Source organism: Melospiza melodia, chromosome 6, assembly GCF_035770615.1.
Source record: "Melospiza melodia melodia isolate bMelMel2 chromosome 6, bMelMel2.pri, whole genome shotgun sequence".
Lineage (NCBI taxonomy): Eukaryota > Metazoa > Chordata > Aves > Passeriformes > Passerellidae > Melospiza > Melospiza melodia.
Window position 1 is genome coordinate 72,193,562 of NC_086199.1, and position 20,373 is coordinate 72,213,934.

At 40.4% G+C, this 20,373-nt stretch overlaps 1 protein-coding gene across 1 annotated transcript in view; it reads right to left on the minus strand.

The window, feature by feature from the left end:
• Positions 1-1,168: 1,168 nt before the first annotated feature.
• Positions 1,169-20,373, minus strand: part of SPTBN5 (spectrin beta, non-erythrocytic 5) — a 91,817-nt gene continuing 72,612 nt past the window's right edge. The window contains exons 50-68 of the mRNA XM_063159083.1: positions 19,734-19,871; positions 18,748-19,004; positions 18,408-18,594; positions 15,824-16,036; positions 15,252-15,448; positions 14,459-14,663; positions 13,569-13,763; positions 12,287-12,442; positions 11,505-11,722; positions 9,724-9,913; positions 8,747-8,923; positions 7,702-7,806; positions 6,105-6,725; positions 5,070-5,141; positions 3,414-3,500; positions 2,918-3,009; positions 2,663-2,748; positions 2,061-2,196; positions 1,169-1,462 (exon numbers count right to left, since the gene is read on the minus strand). Of these exons, the coding sequence (XP_063015153.1) occupies positions 1,288-1,462; positions 2,061-2,196; positions 2,663-2,748; positions 2,918-3,009; positions 3,414-3,500; positions 5,070-5,141; positions 6,105-6,725; positions 7,702-7,806; positions 8,747-8,923; positions 9,724-9,913; positions 11,505-11,722; positions 12,287-12,442; positions 13,569-13,763; positions 14,459-14,663; positions 15,252-15,448; positions 15,824-16,036; positions 18,408-18,594; positions 18,748-19,004; positions 19,734-19,871 (3,507 nt within the window). The 3' untranslated portion in view covers positions 1,169-1,287. The remainder of the gene's footprint in view (positions 1,463-2,060; positions 2,197-2,662; positions 2,749-2,917; positions 3,010-3,413; positions 3,501-5,069; positions 5,142-6,104; positions 6,726-7,701; positions 7,807-8,746; positions 8,924-9,723; positions 9,914-11,504; positions 11,723-12,286; positions 12,443-13,568; positions 13,764-14,458; positions 14,664-15,251; positions 15,449-15,823; positions 16,037-18,407; positions 18,595-18,747; positions 19,005-19,733; positions 19,872-20,373) is intronic.

The following is a 20,373-nucleotide window of genomic DNA, read 5'->3' on the forward strand; positions in this document are numbered from 1 at the left end:
TAAAAATAAAATATTGCAAAAGAGCACCAGACCCATGGAAGTTCCTTATGCACTTAAACACAACACAAGGCTTTTTCCAGATGTATAAGCTCTACTTATGCTAAATGCCTGCTGAGAACTTCACAGGGCTTTTACTGGTTTCAAGATTGAATGGAAGAAATCTGGGAGATCTTCTGGCTTACAAAGGTATGGAGAACCTGGAACAAAATCTACCTCCTGGGGTAAAACCCTTTCAGTGGAATGGCAAAAGGGGCTGAGGGGGCGGCTGTACTGAGCCACAGCTAAGGCACATCTTTGTTCAATTACATGGTAAGTTTAAAATACTGAAGCTGTTTTAATTTTGGTGTTTCGTTGTTTTGTTAGGGTTTTTTTTGTTGTTGTTTGTTTTTTTTTTTGGGTTTTTTTATCAGTTAAAAATGGTTAACAATAATGAAATGCATCAGTTTCCCATTACTTTGATGTGCTGGGTCTTTTGTTTTTCATGACAGACAGCAGCTCCAGCTGGGGTAAACAGAGGAGAGCGATGGACTAGCCAAAAAAATGAAATTATTAGCTCACCTACTGGATGCCTTGGCTCAGAAACAGAGATAAGTAGGGGGAAAAAATATATATTCTTCCCTATGATTACACCATACCTTAGCATGTGAAGCTTGCTGTCTTGGGACTAGAATTCCTACTTGCTATCCTACTTTTCTTCTCCTTTTACACTGAAACACTGATTCTTCATGTCTTACTTAAGTTTCAGATTCCATTATAAATGAGTAATGCTGCAGGACTTTCTTTTCCTGGTAGCTTCATCCAGAAAGAATTGGCAAATACAGTATGGTTGGTTAATGTGTTGTAAAAAAGATTGTGGAGACCACAAAGTGCTGTAGGAAGTATATAACATTATCTTTGGCTGCACGGACCACCCAAGCATCATAAATCTATTCTGTTGGTATCTGCAAATCTACTTGCACATGGCTGTAGTTAGCTCACAGATGCACCTCATGCACTGCTCACTGCTCCCCATTCACAGAATTATTTCATGTCTGGCTTAAAGGTCCCCCTGCCTTTTGGTTTAGTACCTTGGAGTAGATAACACTTGGGTAATAATGGCAAATGACAAAGTTGTTGTACACACAAAAGTATACCAGATGGAATCCTGTTTAATTATATTTAAAGATTTTGTTAGATTAAATACATAATTTTAAAAGTTCAGAGGGAAATTATTAATTAAAAACATATTAATACATTTCCAGAGGGATGAGTTAAGTTATAATTGTCTGCAATTCATTGAGGCAAATGTCATTTTTCTCTTCCTGCTTTTAGTAGAGAGGGAAGCAGTTTTGTTTTATTTCCACTTTGTTCTAGGCTTAGGGTGGTGACTGGGGCTTGTGTCACTGTAGGTCCATCTTTCTTAAAATCTCTGGAAATTTCTGCAGACTCTCTCTCTGGTTTGATTTTGAAGGAAGGTGTTCTCCTACAAAGAGAATGCATCATCAGAAAATCAGGTATAATCTAGAGGAGTTTAAGTCTCTATATATGTAAGGACTCATTAAGTGCCTAGCTCAGCATCAAAAGTCTGCCCAGCTGTGGGATGAGGATTTCACATCATAGCCTGTACGGTTTGTACAGACTCCAAACGCAAGAAAAATTATTTAAACAGGCCAGGTTTCTGAATTTGGCTGTAGCTGTCTTTTCCTTGCCTGTGTCTCCCTTGAGCCTCCTTTCCCCAGTCTCAACAGCCCCAGCCCCCTCAGCCTCTCCTGGCAGGACTTGTTCTCCAGACCCTTCTCCAGCTTCATTGTTCTCCCCTGGACACGATCCAACTTTCTTGAAGTGAGATCCAACTTTCCAGAACTGAACAAAGCCCTCAAGGTGTTGCCTCACCAGTGCCAAGTACAGGGGGACAATCACTGCACAATCACTGCCTTGCTCCTGCTGGCCACGTTCCTTTTGTGACATTAGTGACAGAGGAGCGGGACTGTTGGACCTCAGGGCAGTCTCTTTGTAGGTGGCTGCTACCTGAGCACAAAGAGCACTGACATCTGCTCAGCTTTGCAGCACAGAGCCCATACCTCAGCAGCGAGCCTTTGCTGCTTAGTCTTTCAGCAGAGTCCCTGTCTGGAAAACCCCACACTCTTTTCTGGGAGGTCTCTGTGTTTGAAAGGAAAGTTTGCGCCATCGCTGTAGAATGGGATCTGTTACCATGTCCTACAGAGTAAAAAAAAAAAAAAAAACCAAAACAAAGAAAAAGTATCATTAGAAGTAGAGTTTGCCATTTCTGGGTCCATAACTATTTTCTCTGACCATCATAGTTATAATTATGCTATGGCTTCCTTCCCAGTAAGCCACTATGTGGAGAGATGTCCAGAAGAAAAGCTGTTGATCAAGACCCAAAGCAGCTCCTTAATAAAAGGACAAATACCACACCCCTAGCAGAGAATAACCTGATGTTGGCCACAGTACAACTGCAAGACTGCTTTGCAAGTCACCCTGGACATTCCTCTGCCAGGTCACTACATCACAGGTAGCAGGTCACTTGTGTATTGCTTTCTAACAGAGGCAAAAAGGATGGCTCAAAACGCCCCAAACTAAGGACATCTTGTCATTCTCTTCTCTTTCTCTTACCATCACTTGCTAAAAGCATAGCTCTTTCTTGAGGGAAATGAGAACATACCTATATTATTCTGTAGTGATTGCAGCCAGTCCTCCATCAGTGTCTGAGAAGGTGCTGCAAGGAAATACTCTGCCCCATCTCTCAGCCTGTAAATAAGGATAGGAAAAAGTGAATTCTAGTCAGTTTTGCCTTATACCTTCTGTGTTTGTGAGTGTGAGACACTCCAGTTATGGCTCCTAACAACATACAGCCTTGGGTGCCTGCGGGCAGGGAACTGCACGGGCTTTTGTTTGTGCCCTTGTCTGTAAGACTCACCGCAGCATGAAGGCGTTCTCCTTCCTGCTGTAATTCACCAGCCTCTCACATTTGGCACCAGGAATGCTGAGGGACAGGACTGTGGATATGTTCTGAAGGGAGATAAAATTAAGATGAAATGCCTTCTGCGTCCTTTCTGCTAGGATTCAATTCCATACCAACCTGCAGGCAGACTACACACCCATCTCTTTATGCTTCTAACTTTAATCCTAGGATCACTGAATAGGGTGAACCACAGAGGAACCATGGACAATTGAATTATATCTTGAAGGCAACCCTTGAATTAGATTTGCCTTAAAAGAAGTATCTTTGAAAATTTCTGGAAGCTTATCAGTCTGTTTTCAGTTGTATCAGTTGAATAATTGCTGAATTTTCACTCAGCTCACATTTGAAAGGGAACAGATCACCCCAGCCCCAAACCAAATGTGACATTTAAAAATTCATTTTTACATATGTAGACACAAAGTTTGCTAGAAAGATTAAAAAACCAAATTACCTTAGTTGCTTCTTTGTCATCATCGTAGAAATCAAGCTTTAATCCATCCAGTTTTACATAGAAGGATTTCCAAGACCTTGAGTGTGGCTATATGAATAGAAAAGGTAATAAAATTCAGTTGTGAGGTATATATTTTATAGGAAAATCTTATAGTGAAATCTTTCACATGCAACTTTCATAGGAAGCCAGGATCTGTTGATATTATGATCACAGAAGTTCTCACAGTCATTGTTATCTCTTAGAAAAACAGGACCTGCTATGGTTTCTGTGTGAGTGATTCAAGAAAGGGTCTTTATGTGTCAGAACTGAAGAAACGACATAATCTGGTTCAAGCAAACTCTATACCATGTGGTCAGCAACATTGCTGAAGGTGGATAATCAAAGTTCTGTCTAATTTTCAGCCACCAAAACTCCACATTTTTCCCTAGCTGGAACACCAGCCCCTGCCTGCTGGTCACAGGCTAATTTTGTCAAGTGTTACTATCTAATGTGGCTGTTGAATTCTTCATTTACTAAGCTAACCCCAGTGGAATGCTACTGAGCAATGTGCAAAAGTAGCAGCTATTTTCAAGCCCAAGTATGCACCACTGAAACTTAGCCTAATGCCATGAGACTCCTCTTGATAGAAGATCCTTAACTTATATTCATATTTTGTTATGCCAGTGAATAAAGTTGACAATTTGGTCATTCCGAGAAAAGGAAGGAAACAGTTCTGAGGAAGGTTAAGTCATAGCTTTTCTTGTTGGGGGATATGGAAGTTCAGTATCTCTGAACAGTGTGTGCCCAGAAGTGAAGAAAAACTAAATTTCTCTTCAAGAAGATGGAGTCCCATACCAGATTCACCTTTTAAAAGAGGTCTTCCAAGTTAAGAATTTCAGAGGAAATATTCTATGGGCAAATAATCCAAGACAACTTGTTTATGTGCAAACACTCAGCAAAAATGGATGTCTGTAGATTGGTGGTGAGTAGTAGAAAATTTCCTGGCCTGTCATGATTGTTAGGCTACTGCTTTGAAGTGATATTATTTCCCAGGATAAAAATTTAGATTTCAGTTTCATTCAAACCTGTATTTAAGAAACCAATTCTTCAAAGATAAACAGGACCTTAATTCTGTTCTAGCACAGCTAGAAATTACAAATATTTGGAGCATGAGACTGAGGGCTTCCACTGCTGACAAACTATCACAAACAGTTACAGGATCATGAATCATGAAGTTTTAGGGGTTTTTTGTGGTTTTTTTTTTTTTTTTTGGTTGTTGTAGTTTTCTCTTTTTTTTTTTTTGGTTGTTTCATTTGGGTTTTTTCCTCCTAATTCAGTTGAAATATTGAAACCAGTTGCTATATTGTTTATAATTAGGAAACTGTAATTAACATGTTCATACAGCCTAGACTTTGGTTTATAAATTCATTCACTGTAGACAGACCCTGTTCTACATGGTTTGCCGTGAAAGGCAAAAATTCCGTTGTCTCTTTCTCTGAGAGATCAGGTACTGCCAAAGCCAGTGGACACTTCCTCATGCATTTTAGGGATAGCTGAAGCAAACTCACACTACTCAGCTCCTCTTCAGCAAGAGCTTATCCTGAAAAAGTCAGAGCAGATCTGGACTATAACTCGAGGAGCAATGAAATAACCCAGAGTGGTGGTATTTATTTCTACCTGTTGTCTTCGTGGAAGGAGCTGGTCGCGCTTCTCTAGGAAACCCTCCATGTTCTGGAGACTTGCAGGAACCTGGGATATACAAGCACAATGCTACTTAACTTTAAAATGGCCCCTAGGCGCCCATGTTAAATTTCTGAAGGTATTTTTTAGATAAACTCCATGCAAAGAACGGATCTCTGGTTCCTCTAGCCCTTACATTGACAGCACAGCTGGAAATCCTCCCTAGGTTGCAATTGTGTGTTTGATAGACCACCTAAATGAAGAGAATTCAAATCCTTCTTGAACAATTTACTTATGGAATTTTCTCTACCTTAGTGTGTTAATTAACTAATATTATTTTTATATTATTACTTGCATTCTACAACTTAAATTGTTCAAGTTACTCATACCATCTCCACAGCTGCTGAGTTACACCAATGTATAGTGTTGTACTGGTACACTTGGGTATCTAACAAACATGCTCCTCTCAAAAGCAGAGGAGTAAAAGGAAACAGCTTTATCTGCCAATGAGGTAACAGTGAATTTCCTGCCACGGTGAGCAAACAGGAGCTTTTGGTTCTAATCTTGCACCTGGTCAGCTCTTTGATAAGTGTGCCATGAAGTCCTGCCTCTCTCTGACTTCTAAACAGAGTGGACACTAAGCACTGCCACCTCACACAGAGGCTGCAGGTAAATCATTCTCTGTGTGAGACATCACCTATTTTTAAGTGCTCTGCTCAGTATTCAGCAGCAGGAATAGCTTTTAGTTCAGGAAGAGGAAAAACAGAAACCAATATAGGTGTTAAGACCAAGGTTATAAAGCTTAGTAAATTAAAATCAGTTTTAAGCTGTACATCAACTGTCTTTGTGGAAAGTGTTTGAATTGCAAAGACACATAAAATGCTTCTTGTTTGAATCCAGGAGTGTATCCATCAGGATGCTACTGTATGGTGCTCTTTGTGACTTTCCCACAGAACTTCCTGTTACTGCCTTATTTAACTAGCACAGGACAGTGGTTTTGTGAGGAGAGAACCAGAAATTCCTGGGACTTACTGAAGATGTATTCTTTAATCTCTCCCAAGAGGAGCTAGACAGCAGTAAGTTTGGTGAGGTATCTGGTGACCTTTGTCCAGGCTCGGGTGGTGTTGCTGTTGGTGTGGTCTGCAGGCTGGAGAAAGAGGATCCCATAGTATCTTTTTCCCGAGGAGATCTGTGGTCGGTGGCTTGTGATTCTGACACATTGCTGCTGAGTTGTTGGCTTATAGGAGGAGGAGATAAAGGAGAGCCTAAAGAACTGCGACTTTCTAAAGATGCAGCTTGTGGGCCCAGTGCCTTTGGTGTGGCTGGAGTGATAATCTCACCAAGCCTTGTCTCAGCTTTCATTTCTGTTTTGTTGCTGCTCTGCGCTTCAGGGACTTCCGAGGAAGTGAATTCTTGGAACCTTGTTGGAGATTTTTCAATGGGAGAGAAAATAGTTTCAAGTGGGACCCTCCAGGACACGCTGTGTGCGGGCACAGGTGGCAGTGGCGTTGTGCTCTTGGTCTCTGTCACTTTTGGTGGCGCATTCCTTTTGTCAGATGGTTTTCTTCTCAGAGATGGAACCCGGACAATTTTGCCTTTATCCTTCTGCTCACTTTCTTCTGTGTCCACTTGTTTCAGGAGATTCATCTCTCTCTGTAGGACAGCAGTATTAAATTTTTTTAAATTGCCTTCATACATTCATGAATACTTACCTAAGATTTTTTTTTATTTTAAGCAGGAATGGTTTTCCAAATAAACTGTCTCCTGGCAATGAACCTTAAGGCCTGCACCTCCACTGGCATTTTTTGAGTTAGATCTGAATTTAATTGCTATGTGCTAAGCATTATTTTGTTGTCCAGATCATGAATACTAGTGGCAGTTAACCTCAAATATGGTGAATTCTGTCTTTAATAAGTTCTCTGGAGGCTGATTTTTTTTAATAAGCTAAGGAGAAACTGTGCTCCTCTTGTGGCACTGCTTCTTTAAGTTTTCTGTAAGAACACCGAGTATCCAGGGTGGTTGTAGTGGAAAATTTCAGCAGGAAGGGCCTTTGTCCCTTCACTAAGCCAAATTTCAAGTCACTGAACAAAAAACAGATTAATTTTCAGCCTAAAGGCAAACACAACCACTATGTTTTTCTGGTTGTTTCAGGAAAATAATTTTAAAAACCTCCCCCAAAATGAAAGAGAACCTGAGAGGCTCACTGTATTAATATCTTTGGTGTTTAACACAATCCATTGTAAAAATCTTAAGCCAGAAGGAAAAAGGCCTATCTGTGCATTGGTCTCCATTTACTTTCAGACTTTTGCTATTCTCTGTCACTCGCAGGTGGCTCCAGCTCCTTACTGAAATTCTGAATGAAGTAAAATCTCTCCATCTGTGTAGCAAGGGTTCACCCTGTTTCTCACACCCTGTTTGCTGGTCCTGGCAGAAGAAAGTTTGCACTTCTCCCCTACAGCTTTTTCAAGCTAGCTAGTCTCTTTTGATCCACATATAGGTCTTGCTATGTCTGAAATATTTCAGCTTCGGTTTCTCATTTACCCCATCTTTTACACAGAGTGACATTCAAACAATCAATGACCCACATCATCTTGTTTCATGCACAGCTCATCAGCCTTCTACTACTCACCTTGGTTTTCCTGCTGAGCTGAGCAAATTTCTCTTCCTGTGCTGCAAGCATCTTCTCAAAATCATGATGTTTCTTCAATAATTCCTCTACTTCAGACACTGAATCCTGAATGGAAAAATTGTCACATACAGAAGTCCAAAATAAAGTCCATCAGAAGAGATCACACCTAAGATTTTCAGATTGATCCATTCTATTTAGCCAAGTGAAGGTTCTGAAAATTTTGTGACTGGATGTCTAAACTTTTTTCAGTTGTGTATGAAGAAAATCTGAATTTACATTTTAAAAAATGGTCTTGCAGTCTGTTTGCTGTGAAGGAGAAAAAGGGCTCAAATACCAAACTTCCCTTTTCTGCAAGGCCATGTAGTACCATGGCTTCCAGCTATAACTGTTTTTGTGCAGATTGAGTACTTGGATTCTGGCTTTTGCTGCACACAGTTTGTTCCTGCCCTACAACAAATGCATCTGAGACTTCTTTCATGTCCTCTGAGTTTATGATACTCAAGTTCATGACTTTGTTTTCCAATCTTATAAATTATAGAAGACAGTGAACAATGAGAAAAAAAAAATCTCAGCAAAACAAACGAAAATATGAATGCTATTGTTTTAAAAGGAATTTACAAACTAGCTATAAACGTGCCTGTGTAAAACATTCTACCACTTAATGGGAATGAAAAGGTGGGGAAAGCCCCCTTTTTTTTCCCTACAAAATGGGGAAAACTTCTTTTTCCTTTTGAATCAGGCTCTCAGCGAGACAGGGAAGGTTGAACCTTCTGCAAGGTATCTTAAAAAATGATCTGGAATCCTTCCAGGGCTTCTACTACCCCCTGGAAGCCACCACTTCCAGGAGCCCATCACCACGTTAAATGCAGCAGCTGCCCTGGGCTCACTTCTGCAAGAGGACAGAGCTCCTGCCCTTTCTAATCTCAAGGGCTCATTGGTGTTGAGATTGTGATTAATTTCAGGCCTGAGCTGGTCCATGAGCCAGGCCCTCTGCACATGCTAAGAGGCAGCCAGTGCTCAGTGATGCTGCAGGGCTGTTACTCACCCCATAGGATGGGTCTGAGAGAAAGCTCTCCTTGGCAGCCAGCCACGCTTCTGCTTGTTCAAGCTCTCTGCGGAGCAATTGGATCTCCCAGTTTTCTTCATATAACACTTTCCTCATGTCCCAGCTCTCCTTTACCTTCTTCATCAGCTCAGACAGCTCTAACAGTTTCTCTTCAATCTAGAAAAAGAATATTTGTAATGCCAGGAGTTGAAAAATCCAATCAGACTTTCACATGACAGTCAACTGTCTGGCAGTCACTAATCTGCCTTCATGATTTAGAAGATGATCTCTAGATAATTTTGTGATGTTAGCATAATTTAGAAAAGATGTCTGAGTCCTCTTTTTTCTACTTGAATTAATTTATCATGTAAATTGTGCAGCTAGATAATACAACTTTAGGCATATTCCACATACTGAATGACAAATATTCTGCCATATGATTTCCCAAGATGAAACTTTATATCTAGGCAGCTTGTACTATGAAACTAGTGAGAACTGGGAGAGTCAACAAATGCATGCACGTATGGCAAGGCAACAATAGAGACACTTCAACTGTGGAAAGTTTTCTTGTTCTTTCTACAATAGAAGTAACGTGATCTTGCATAAATTCTGAAGATGTTTTCAATGGTGTGATCTCTGGATCTACAGACAGTGTCATGGGCAATGTCTAAAGATACACAGGTAACAGAATCACAGAAATTTTAACATTCCTCCCCTTTTGGACATTTCTGAAGAATTACATCTCTTCTGGTGAACTCAGGGACATTAGCAATGCAAGGTGATTGCATTGTAATGTAGCACAAGAACTTTAAAATGCGTTTTCTTCTTCCGTGTGTCACATGAAATACGTAGCTTTTAATAGCAAAGAACCCATTGTCCCATTTAGTTCTTCTGTTCTGAGAGACAAAGCTGCACCTCCTGCCTGTTTCGTCTCTTTGTTCACTCTTGTTTGTAAAATATTTAACTCTTCAACACACCTCTACAGACATGAAATGCCCCTTCTTCATCAGGTCACCTCCTGCCTGCTGCATTTCTTCGTATTTCAGCCACTGCTTCTCTATCTCGCGCTTGTACTCCTCGTGGCGCTTGATGAGCAGCTCCGCTCCCAGGACATCGTTTGCCAGTTCCTCAGATATCACCAGAGCATGCATCTCGTTGGCCCAGGCCCTACAGAACGGGGGAAAAAGGGTAAAAAGGGGAGGAATCTGAGTCTGCTGGACATTTGGGAATGCATACATCCCATGGCTGTGGATACATGTATGCAGACTTTTATTTGTTCACAAAAGATATTAATATTGTCCTGATTTTGCCTGGGATAGTGTTAATTCTGTTCTTAGTAACTGGTAGAGTGCTGAGTTTTGGATTCAGTATGAGAACAATGCTGACAGCCCTCTGTTGTTTTGGCTGTGCTCACCCTAAGCCAAGGGTGTCTCAGTGTCCAGGCTCTCCAGTGAGGAGGTGCACAAAGAGCTGGGCAAGGGGAACAAAGCCAGGACAGCTGACCTGAACCTGCCAAAGGGACACTCCATCCCTCAGAACATCACAGCCCATATATAAACTGCGGGGAGCTGGCCAGGAGGGACCAATGGCTGCTTAGGGACAGGCTGGGCACCAGTGAGTGGTGATGAGCAACAGTATTGTGCATCAATAGTTTCTGGGAGGGTTATTTTTCCTTTTTCTTTTTTTTTAAGAAATTAATCATTACTATTATTATATTTTACTTTTTTCTCAATTACTAGAGTGTTCTTATCTCAACAAATGAGTTGCTTTTTGTTTGTTTGCTTGTTTTTAATTTCTGATTCTCCTCCCCAACCCACTGGGAACCTGGGGGAGTGAGTGGCTTGGCTTTGCTGCTGACTGGGGGGGTTAAACCATAGCAATATACAAAAATGTTGATGAAGGTTTATAAATCTGGGAATTTATAATACTCCCAGTGCTGTTTCCATATGTAACCTATTAAAAATAAAGATGTAGTTCTGCACATACCAAAACATTGTGCATTCAAATTCTCAGAAAGAACTAACTGCAATTGCCTAGACAACACAGTTTAACAGTATTTTTATACATTGTAAAGGACCACACATGAAAGTACTTCATGTGCACAAAGAGCATTCATGAAAAGAAGCATATTGATAGGTACTTTTTAAGAAACATTTTCTACTCCATAACTTTCAGCTGGCACAAACTTACTCATGATTTACCTGAGCTCAGGATCTATCCCTTAGCATAGTAAGTGTCCAATAGTCAGTGGTAACCATTCCACTGTCTTTATATTTCTACTCCTGTCATAGGTGAACTTTTTCATTACCTATTCCAGAAGATTACCTTTAATGCAGCTGTTTCGACTCTGAGAAAAAGGGGCACTCGTGTCTATGCAGGTGTACAAATTACTTCACTATCTAACCCTACCTTCCTACAGAATCAACAGCATTTTCAATTGAAATTGTGAAACTACCAAATTTATGCACAGGGATGGAATTCTCCAGGGGGCTGTTTAGGGACTGTGTAGGAATTAGTCTAAAAAAAGTGTCTTTGTCATGCACACTGTGCTGAGGCATCATGGTCACCTCTGATATCTGGTAAATTCCGTGAGGTGCTGTTGAGGAGATGCCATGGATTATTGTTCAAAGAGATTTGAAAGCAAGCTGCAGAGCACCTGGGGCAGGAATCAAATAACTAACAGCTATAATTTAGAAAATCCTCTACGGGAAAGACAAGAAATAAGGCCCACTGCCAAACTCAAGGGGCCAATACATACATCAGCTCCCTGCAGTCATTGAAGTAGAGCTGGACTTGTTCTGCCTGGCTCAGTCTTGCCTTCCTCTCCAGAAACTTTTTGTCCAAGTTTTCCCAGCACTCATCCACATCTGTGAGCCTCTCCATGATGTTCTCCTTAACTTGAGGGTACGTGCGGCTGAGGTGCCAAGCGTCTCCTCGAATCCGTTCCAGCTCTTTCATGATGACTCCCAGATCTCTCTGGAATGGAGACAGAATGGATTGTAAGATCAAGTCACTACTTAGTTCTATCAAAAGTGGATTTAACAATGCTGCATATATTTTCTACACTCTGGCTGTGCAGAGGCTGGAAATATGAATGCCTCTCAGTTTTCATTTAATGCCTTGGTCATCATTAAACATAAAAGAAACTTCTTTAGACATGAGAAACATTATTTTGATAAATGTGGAGTTGAAGTTTCCCATGGTTCAGCTGACACCTTTGCAATTATCATAGCAGAGATTTTAGAAGAGAATTCATCCTTCAAAGCAAAAGCATTTGATTTGAAGCATATATTATCATTATATATCATAGCATATATAATAATATCATTATTATATATCATAGCATATAATAAAGAAGTATATAATATTCCAATGTTAAAAATAGGAGGAAAAAGCCCTCTTCTCTGAGGCACAAAGAATCTTTAAGGATGCAATAAATTTGTCTTGTAAGTAAGGCCTAAGAGGCTTCAGTCAAGAAGCAGTCTCTTTTTTTTTGCCATCTATGATTTTCTGCTACTGCTTCATCACAGATCCTCTTACCTCTACTCCCTCAAGATGGCTGAGAAGTGTCTGTACACCTGGAAGATCATACCCATAATCTTCTATATCTACCACTGCCTCTTTCTCCTGCATCCAGCCCTTTACTTCATCCACATCATGGTCATACTGGTGAACTTGACGGGCTGCTCTTAGATTCTGGAATAAGAAAGTAATTTAATGGTAATACTCTACAGCATTTTGTGTCAACAACATGAAGAAAGTCAATGTCAAATGTCAATATGCAGTACAATATGTCAAAATGCAGTACAAAATCACTGGGGATTTTGAGAGGGAATGAAATATCTTCCCCATTAAGTCACCTGAAAGTGAGGTGTTAACCTGGGATCCCCAAGTTCTGTTGGACAATGGAAAGAAACAAATGTCTCCAAAGAGCAATTTATCCCTACATAAGAAGAATTATCAAAATGGAGAGTATGAATTGCCCTCTAAAAGTAGCTCTCTACATCACAGAGGTTGTCTTAAAATACTACTTGGAATAAAGTCTACACTACAAACAGTGAAAATAAATTGAGCAAAAATCATGCTTTTCTGAAATGAGAGTATTAAAAAAAAGTTCTAATACTAGTTTATAGTCAAACTTTATAGCAACAATTGTCATGCATTTATTTCTGCTAACAGACAATAGTGGGCTTGAGCTACCTCATAAGCAACAGGTCATGCAACAGTAGTGAAAAAAATGATTGAGGACATCTGATGATTTATATTCTCCTTAAAACAAACAAAAACATTGACTTCTGTGTGTCACCTCTGCTTTTCCATACATATCTGTGACTGCAGTTTCCTGAGGGGGAGTGAGCAGATTTAACACCCAGCTGCCAACTAAAGGTAGGGGGCTGGCTCTGTGTCCTCCACCACATTCTCTTCCATATGCCTTCTCTGATTTCAAGAAGTTAACTCAGCAAAAATCCTGGAGAATTTTGATCATGTTACATAAGTAGTTCCATAAAAAGACTGATAAGTGGCAGAGCCAGACTCCTGTTAGTGGTGGTAAATTGTTGGATTTGCTTTGTTTTTCAGGAAACTGGAGTTAGCAGTGAATTAAGGAAAACAATTTCCCGGCACTGATAAACATCTTTCAAGTATAAACCTTGCCAGGAACAGTAGGGTAAGCAGTGGCTATAAAGGGAAATGAATCTAGAAAAAATTGAACAATATGTACTCATTGCCCCTGTAAACCATGTGTTTCAACATGAGTTTGGGAAAGAAAGGGCGTGGGAGGCTGCAAGGAAATCAATGCCCCAGTTTTTAATGTGTTTCCTACCTCTGTCCTTATATCAATGGCATTGCATAGTTTCTCCCACATTTCATTGATTTGCTTAGTTCTCTTCTGGATAACATCCATCTTGCTGTGGCCCTCCTTATCCAGTTTAGATGCTAACTCATTTAAGGAGACAACTTTGGAATGTCCCAGTGGTTTCATCTCATTTACAAAATCTTTAAACTTCTTCTCCAGCACCTGCAGAATAAATGGGCACACAAATTTAGATAAAGAATTTCTGCCTACCTCCATGAGAGAGGCAGAAGAAATCACTTTCTCTGCTTTGTATAACACAAAAGCTATGCACTGCAATCTACAAGTGCAAATTGCTTGATAAATCCAAATGACCCAGAATCAGAGGAAGACATCTTTTGTCTTGATCATTTAACATTCTGTGTCACAGAGAAAAAATAACCATGTCCTGACAAGCAGAAGTTGCTCACATCAAAAGTTAATGAACAGAACTTGTCTACATATGCAGCAGTTCCTAGGAGGAGTGGACAATGCTAATTATACCTCTCTGCACTGTGTGCCCCAGGGAGAAATTTATCCTTGAAATCAGCAGCAAGAGATATGAGCACTGCAGCCCACTGCTTTTGACCACAGTCAAATTTTTTAGCTCCTGTCAAATTTATAAGCAGGAGTGTGCTGACCTCATCTCATTCCAAGAAAAGCTAACTTTCTGATACATCTAATTTTCTGTTGGAGGATGCTACCGCAGCAAGCCTGTCAAAGCAGACAGAAGCCAGTCTGAGTTCTTGCTGTATAGATAACAGCTCTGCTTAGTTTTTGTCATTGTAACATGCTTCATTGTCAGCAGCTATATAAAAATTGCAGCAAATATATCCCTGCCTTGCCACACCACACATGCAATACTTTTTATTTTCTTTTACCTCAACATCATCTAAGTCCTGCCCATAGTCATCGGACTCTGCTACAGACAGTTTACTGGAAAGCCATGCATCTACCAGCTGGAATTCTCTTTCAAACTGATAGAGCTGGAGTTGTTCTTGCAGGCGTTTTCTCTGGGTGTCAGACTTCTGTAGGAGAGACTGATAGTCTGCTAGGATCCCCTGGAGCTTTGAAAGTATTACCGAACTGCAAAGAATAAGAAGCAGAAAGTATGTCTTTGCTTTATGGTTCTTTTTAAACGCTGCTTTTTCTGACAGGTTTAATTTGCAACACCTTTAAAACACAGAATAAACCAGATAAGATCATGGAGTGAGTTATGCTGTGCCAATAAACCCAGCTAGCTCAGGAAATTAAAGTAAATCATACAAATGGCTGCTCTTTTCCTATCCTTCTCCCCAGATATAGAAACAAACTTTCAATAAAAAACAGTGAACTGTCAAGAATGTTCATTTCCTTTCCCAAGCACGGTGGTTTTTGAACATTTGTGGTAAATTAAGTTAGATGTCCACTCCTGGGAGCAGACAATGGACAAAGAAGCTGATCTGCATTAAACGGTCTGTTGTTAAAAAAAAAAAAACTCATGAAAGCATTAAAACAATCAAACAATCATCAAGCTTTTGGGGAGTTCAGTGTCTGTGATGATGATGGAGGGATGGATGATCCCTGAAATCTTATTTCTGAATGAGCCATCAAACATGGTAGAACTTTTCTTTATTTGCCTTCTCTGGGAGTTTCTGTCAGATGTGGAGGAGAAACCTGCTTTTACTTTCATACCTCTCTGGACTGTCTTTGTTTATTAAGCTGGCTCCTGTCTCCTGTATTTTCTCGATCCTCAACCTGAAGCTATCCATGTCCAGTTTGGTAGCTTCAAGTTTACGAAGTAAAACTTGTGTGGATTCTTCATTCTTCCCGTAATCAGAGGTCTCCAGAATGAAACTCCTCTCTGCCAGCCATGCCTCCACCTCCAGCAGCTGTATAAAATACAGGGATGAGCCTTGATACAGCTTGATTTAGGTCAAGACAAAGAAAACTAAAAGCAGTGGTGCACTGACACATCAGTGAAAACAGAGAGCACCTTAGATGTGTTCCTGTAATGCAGTCTAGCAGACACTGTTCCAAAAAATGTGTACCCAGAATCCAGTAATTGCAGTTACATATTACTCACTGCCATTTGTTGGGAAGATAACTGTTGCTTCTCCACTGTATCCTTATTTACCAGATATGAAAAATCAAGGCAGTGTGAATTCTGCTTCTTTCTCAGCACTTACATCCATTCAACAATACAGGTGCCAGTTGTTTTAAGAAAAGAAATTAAAAAAATAAAATCCCCCAGGAGCCATCCTTACCTCATTTAGGAACAGATGGGCCTCATAGGACTGCATAAGCCTCTGTCTCCTCTCTTGAGCTTCTGCCTTCAAGGTGTCTACAGAAGTCTCGAGCTCCTTCAGATGCTCTAAAATCTTGCGAGAGGCTGAGTGGCCTCCCCTTACCAGTTTTTGTCCTGTACTGATCACTGCTTTGGTCAAAGCATCTCGACTGTTTATCTCATTCTCCAGGTTCTGGAAAGAGCAAAGAGTAAAATGATAGACCAAAAATTCAAGTTACAGAATTTTTATTCCAGAAAATGTAGTCATGCAATTCCTTTATAAATTTGCTTTTTCTCTTCACAAAGGTGGGTCAGAGGTACAAAGTCTGAGTGCATGCTTGGATTGGAGTGGAGGACTTTTTTTGGGGTGAAGCAGTGATCATAGAAATCAAATTTAGCCATGAAGCTTGAACTTTGATGTATATCTACCTCAGAGTATGGAGGGAAAAGGTTCAACTTGCCTGCACGTTACTATTTATCACTTGCCAATGCTTTTGTAGAAGATGCATCTTTGCATAGCAGCCACTGTAAACACTGCGGGTTCACCAGTGCCAGGCAGCCAACAGGACGAGGAGAGAAGAAAACCACCTCAAACCAATTCTCAAGGGCTTTCCTTGACATTAATTTTTGAAGACTGGTAGATGTTAAAACTATATGCATCCCTCCATATACCCTCTCCTGGGTAGGCAAGGCCCATGCTGTGAGCATACATGCTCATGTTTTTCTGTGAGCATACATGCATTTCTGTGAGCATACATGCATTTCTGTGAGCATACATGCTTTCTTTGGCTGACTGTGTCTGAGCACAAACAAGCCCCACTATTTTACCATTGCTCTGTTTAATTTCACAGCTATGAATAAGCAGGTTCAGAGTTAGACTGCAGTGCTCTGTTAATGTAGAAGAGATGCCCTCTATGAGGAGAGGAGTTGCTTTCTCAACTCAAGTGTCAAACTTGGCTGGAAAAAGCTCTGATTCTAATCTTGCCTTTAACTTCCCCCTATTGATTTCAAGATGTTGTTGAAAAGTAACACCATATCTTTTCCAAGCCAAGCAGCTGTTTGAAGGCAAAATATATTTGTGTGTAAATGCTGCTTTGCAAGGCAGCTTCTTTTTTTTTTTTCTTCCTTAGGAAGAAGGTTAATACAGTTCACTCACAATCTCTTTTGTGGCAACAAATCAAGGAATGAATTTTGCAAATCTGGCTCATTAGGACAAACAATAGAGGTGAAACTAACAGAATAATCAATTCTTGACTGTTATGTCAATTGTGACATTTGCTTGCTTGTAAACCAACATTAAAAAGAAAGTGCACAGGCTGTAGCTAACAATTTTTGAGAATTAAAAGCTTATATTTTAATCCCGTTTCCAGAAGAATAGTAAGTAAAATGTCAGAGAATTTTATTATGCACCGATTTTATGGCATATATCTCCCACTCTCACAGTTAGTTGAAACATTTTGAGACTTAGCCAATTAACAAAAATTAATCATAGCCTAAAGCAGTATGTCCTCTGTTCCTTCAGTTATTTGAAATATTTTCGCAGATTAATTCAGCTCAAGCAGTCTTTTCTTCTGTGAACTTAATTACTTTCTTACCATGCCAAAGAGTTCATAAATTTTAGGAGTAATTGCACACAAAACAACATTTATGTTATTAATCATGATGAAACAAGTTTTTCATTCTTACTGTTTCACAATGATAGCACCAGATGCTTGGGCTTTCTCTCTTTCTGACTGTGTCTATCACACACATTGACAATTCATAGGATCTCCTGTCTTTCCCAATCCTAATGCAGCTTGCACAGATTTCTCCAGAAGTCATTGACATGGCACTTAAATGGGATGTCACATGCTAATATTAAGATTAAATACCAATAGCTGCTGGCAAATCTTAGCAGGAATATTTTTTCTTCCACCTTGTATTTGCCAAGAGAGAGTACTCCTTATTAAAGAACCATCAGGAAGGTATTTATTGGTATTTGAGATGACAGTATTCCAGGCACTGCTTTCTCTGATGGCCCATCTGAACCTTGTGAAATATTTCAGCAGTTGTCTTGAAAGCTACCACTGGAGTGAACGTCAGCTAGCATAATAATTCCCTGTTAACTCCCTCCCTCCCTCCGAGCTGAAAAAGTTTTTGGTAAAAATATTTTCCTGGGAACTTATCCTGAGACATCTGAGCAATGAGCTTTCTTGGATCTACTGAGTTTGAAAGCATTTTGTTAGGACCAAAGAACCTATGAAAATATGCACAAGTTTGTAAAATCTATTTTGTATTGAAAGGGCCAGGGTTTGAACTCAGTTCACAGAAACAGCCAACGTGACCACAGAAGGTCTGTGGTGTGGTACTTGCACCCCTGCAATGGTAAGCAGGATGGCATCCTGCATGTTGTCAAGTCATGGACAGATCCTTGAAAAAGAAAAGGATAAAAATGATGCCAGGCATGCTGACTCCTGTTAGCCAAAGCACAGCAGATGAAGTTTGCTAGAGACAAATTGAATTAAGTGTTTTCTATTTAATTCTAAAGACTGATTCTTTATTTGATTCTGAAGACATGACACTACCTGGTGCTTCTCCTGCAGACTCTGAATGGTTACCAGGGATTGGCCATAATCCTTGGAGGAAGCCATGGGGAGCTTCTCACGAACCCAAGCCAGCTCCTCATCAACATCTCGGAAGAACTGGTACTGCAGTCTGCTTGCCTCCAGACTTCCCCGCCTCTCCTGCAGAGGGTCACGTAGCCTTTTGTACCTGCAGGTTTTAAAGGTAATCCAGTGACGACTACAGATTGATAAGGAATGAATGCCAAACACTAATTTCAGAATAGTGTAGAGAAGGAAAGAAAAAAGAATACTCAGGGAAGAAAAAAGCTGGCAGAAGACAGGCCAGGCTCCTCTCACACACCTCTGCACCAGTTCATCCACTTTCTCTTCTAGTTCATCAGCAAGGAAATGTTTCTCCTTCTGGAACTGCTGAGCTGTGACCACAAGCTCTTGCAGCCGGTCCCTATGGGCAGCAATGTCTTCCTCCAGTTCCTCTTGTTTCTTCAGATGACTGTTCAAAACCACCAGATCATTGTCATTGTATGGTGCTTTCAGGTCATTTTCCACACCTTCCAACCATTTCTCCGTGTCCTCTACATTTCGCTGAAAATGAAGACCCTGAGAACAAGCAAGAAGAAAAAATAATTTAAACCTTTAGGAAAGATAATGTGATGTGAAAATCTCAGCCACTTGCAGTAAAGATTGCACACACTGCTCAGGGAACTTTTCCCATACACAATGGTGGTGCAAATGAAGAAGAGAATTCAGTCATGGTAAAGACAAGAACAGACGCATTGAACATCACTAGCTTATCTTACTTGTGTTGCACAAATGCAGATCATGGACACAGCATCTTTAAAAAAAAGAACATTTAAAGGGAGAGCTCTGTTTTATAACCACAGATTTTCTGATAGCCCAAGCAAGCATAACTCACAGTCATGACAATTCATGTGCCTGGAGCTAGAAAAATGAAAAGCAGCTGTAGGTTTCTTTCTCAATGTGCTAGAGAAAAGATGCCCTTGAGAAAGATGCAGAGTTGACACATTTGAGTAAACACATTTTTCCTCAGTAACTCTCTTTGGAATCTGGATCTAAACCAGCAGCAGAAAGCAGAATGGAGCCCAGAGGATACAAATCCTCTTCCCTCCATAGGGATCTCCAATTTTCCTGCCAATTCCATTCAGTCAGTCCACACGTAGCAGATTCTTTGCAATAATGGCCTTGAGGAATCAGGCTGGATTGTATCAAGTGACACTTGTAGATGAGACATGTAGCAAGGCAGCTGTGCTATCTCTGGAAAAGACACCAAGATCCAGCCACTGGCATCCCTGTTGCCACTGGCGTTACCTTGTAAGCATCCTGCAGTTTGGTCCATTTATCCTGGCAACTTGCTAGCAGCTCTTCCCACAGCTCTTCCATTTCTTGTAGTCTGGACTGAATGGCTTCTGGGGCATAGTGCCTTTCATGGAGCATCTTCTCCCCTTCCTATGTCAGAAGGAACAGGCAACATATTCTTCCTCTGCTGAATGCACTAGAATATATCACTTTTGCCTTCATCACCAAAGTCTACCAGCACTCTTTGGTAAAGGGCCAGCTACAACCTTCACCTCCTGACATAATAGATGGAGATATTGCAGAGACAGAGAAAAATCTAATAAAGACAGAAGGCTTACTGAAATTAGGGCAGAAACTGCACAGCAAGGGAAGCAAGAGGCACAGCAAGTGAAAGGTGCTATACTAGGTCAGTAGGTGTTCTACTAGGACTAGCACAAATACTAGGACTATTCCCAACAAAGAAGGCGGGGCATCATGAAATAAAGTGAAAGAGATTGTGCAAACAAGTCTATAAAACCAGATAATTTTACTGAGGATTGTAGCTCCACCCTTTAACCCCCTCTTGTCATGTCTGCAAACAGGGGGATTGAAAAAGAAAAGAAAGAAAAGAAAGAAAAGAGAAAAGAAAAAGGAAAAAAGAAAAGGAGAGGTG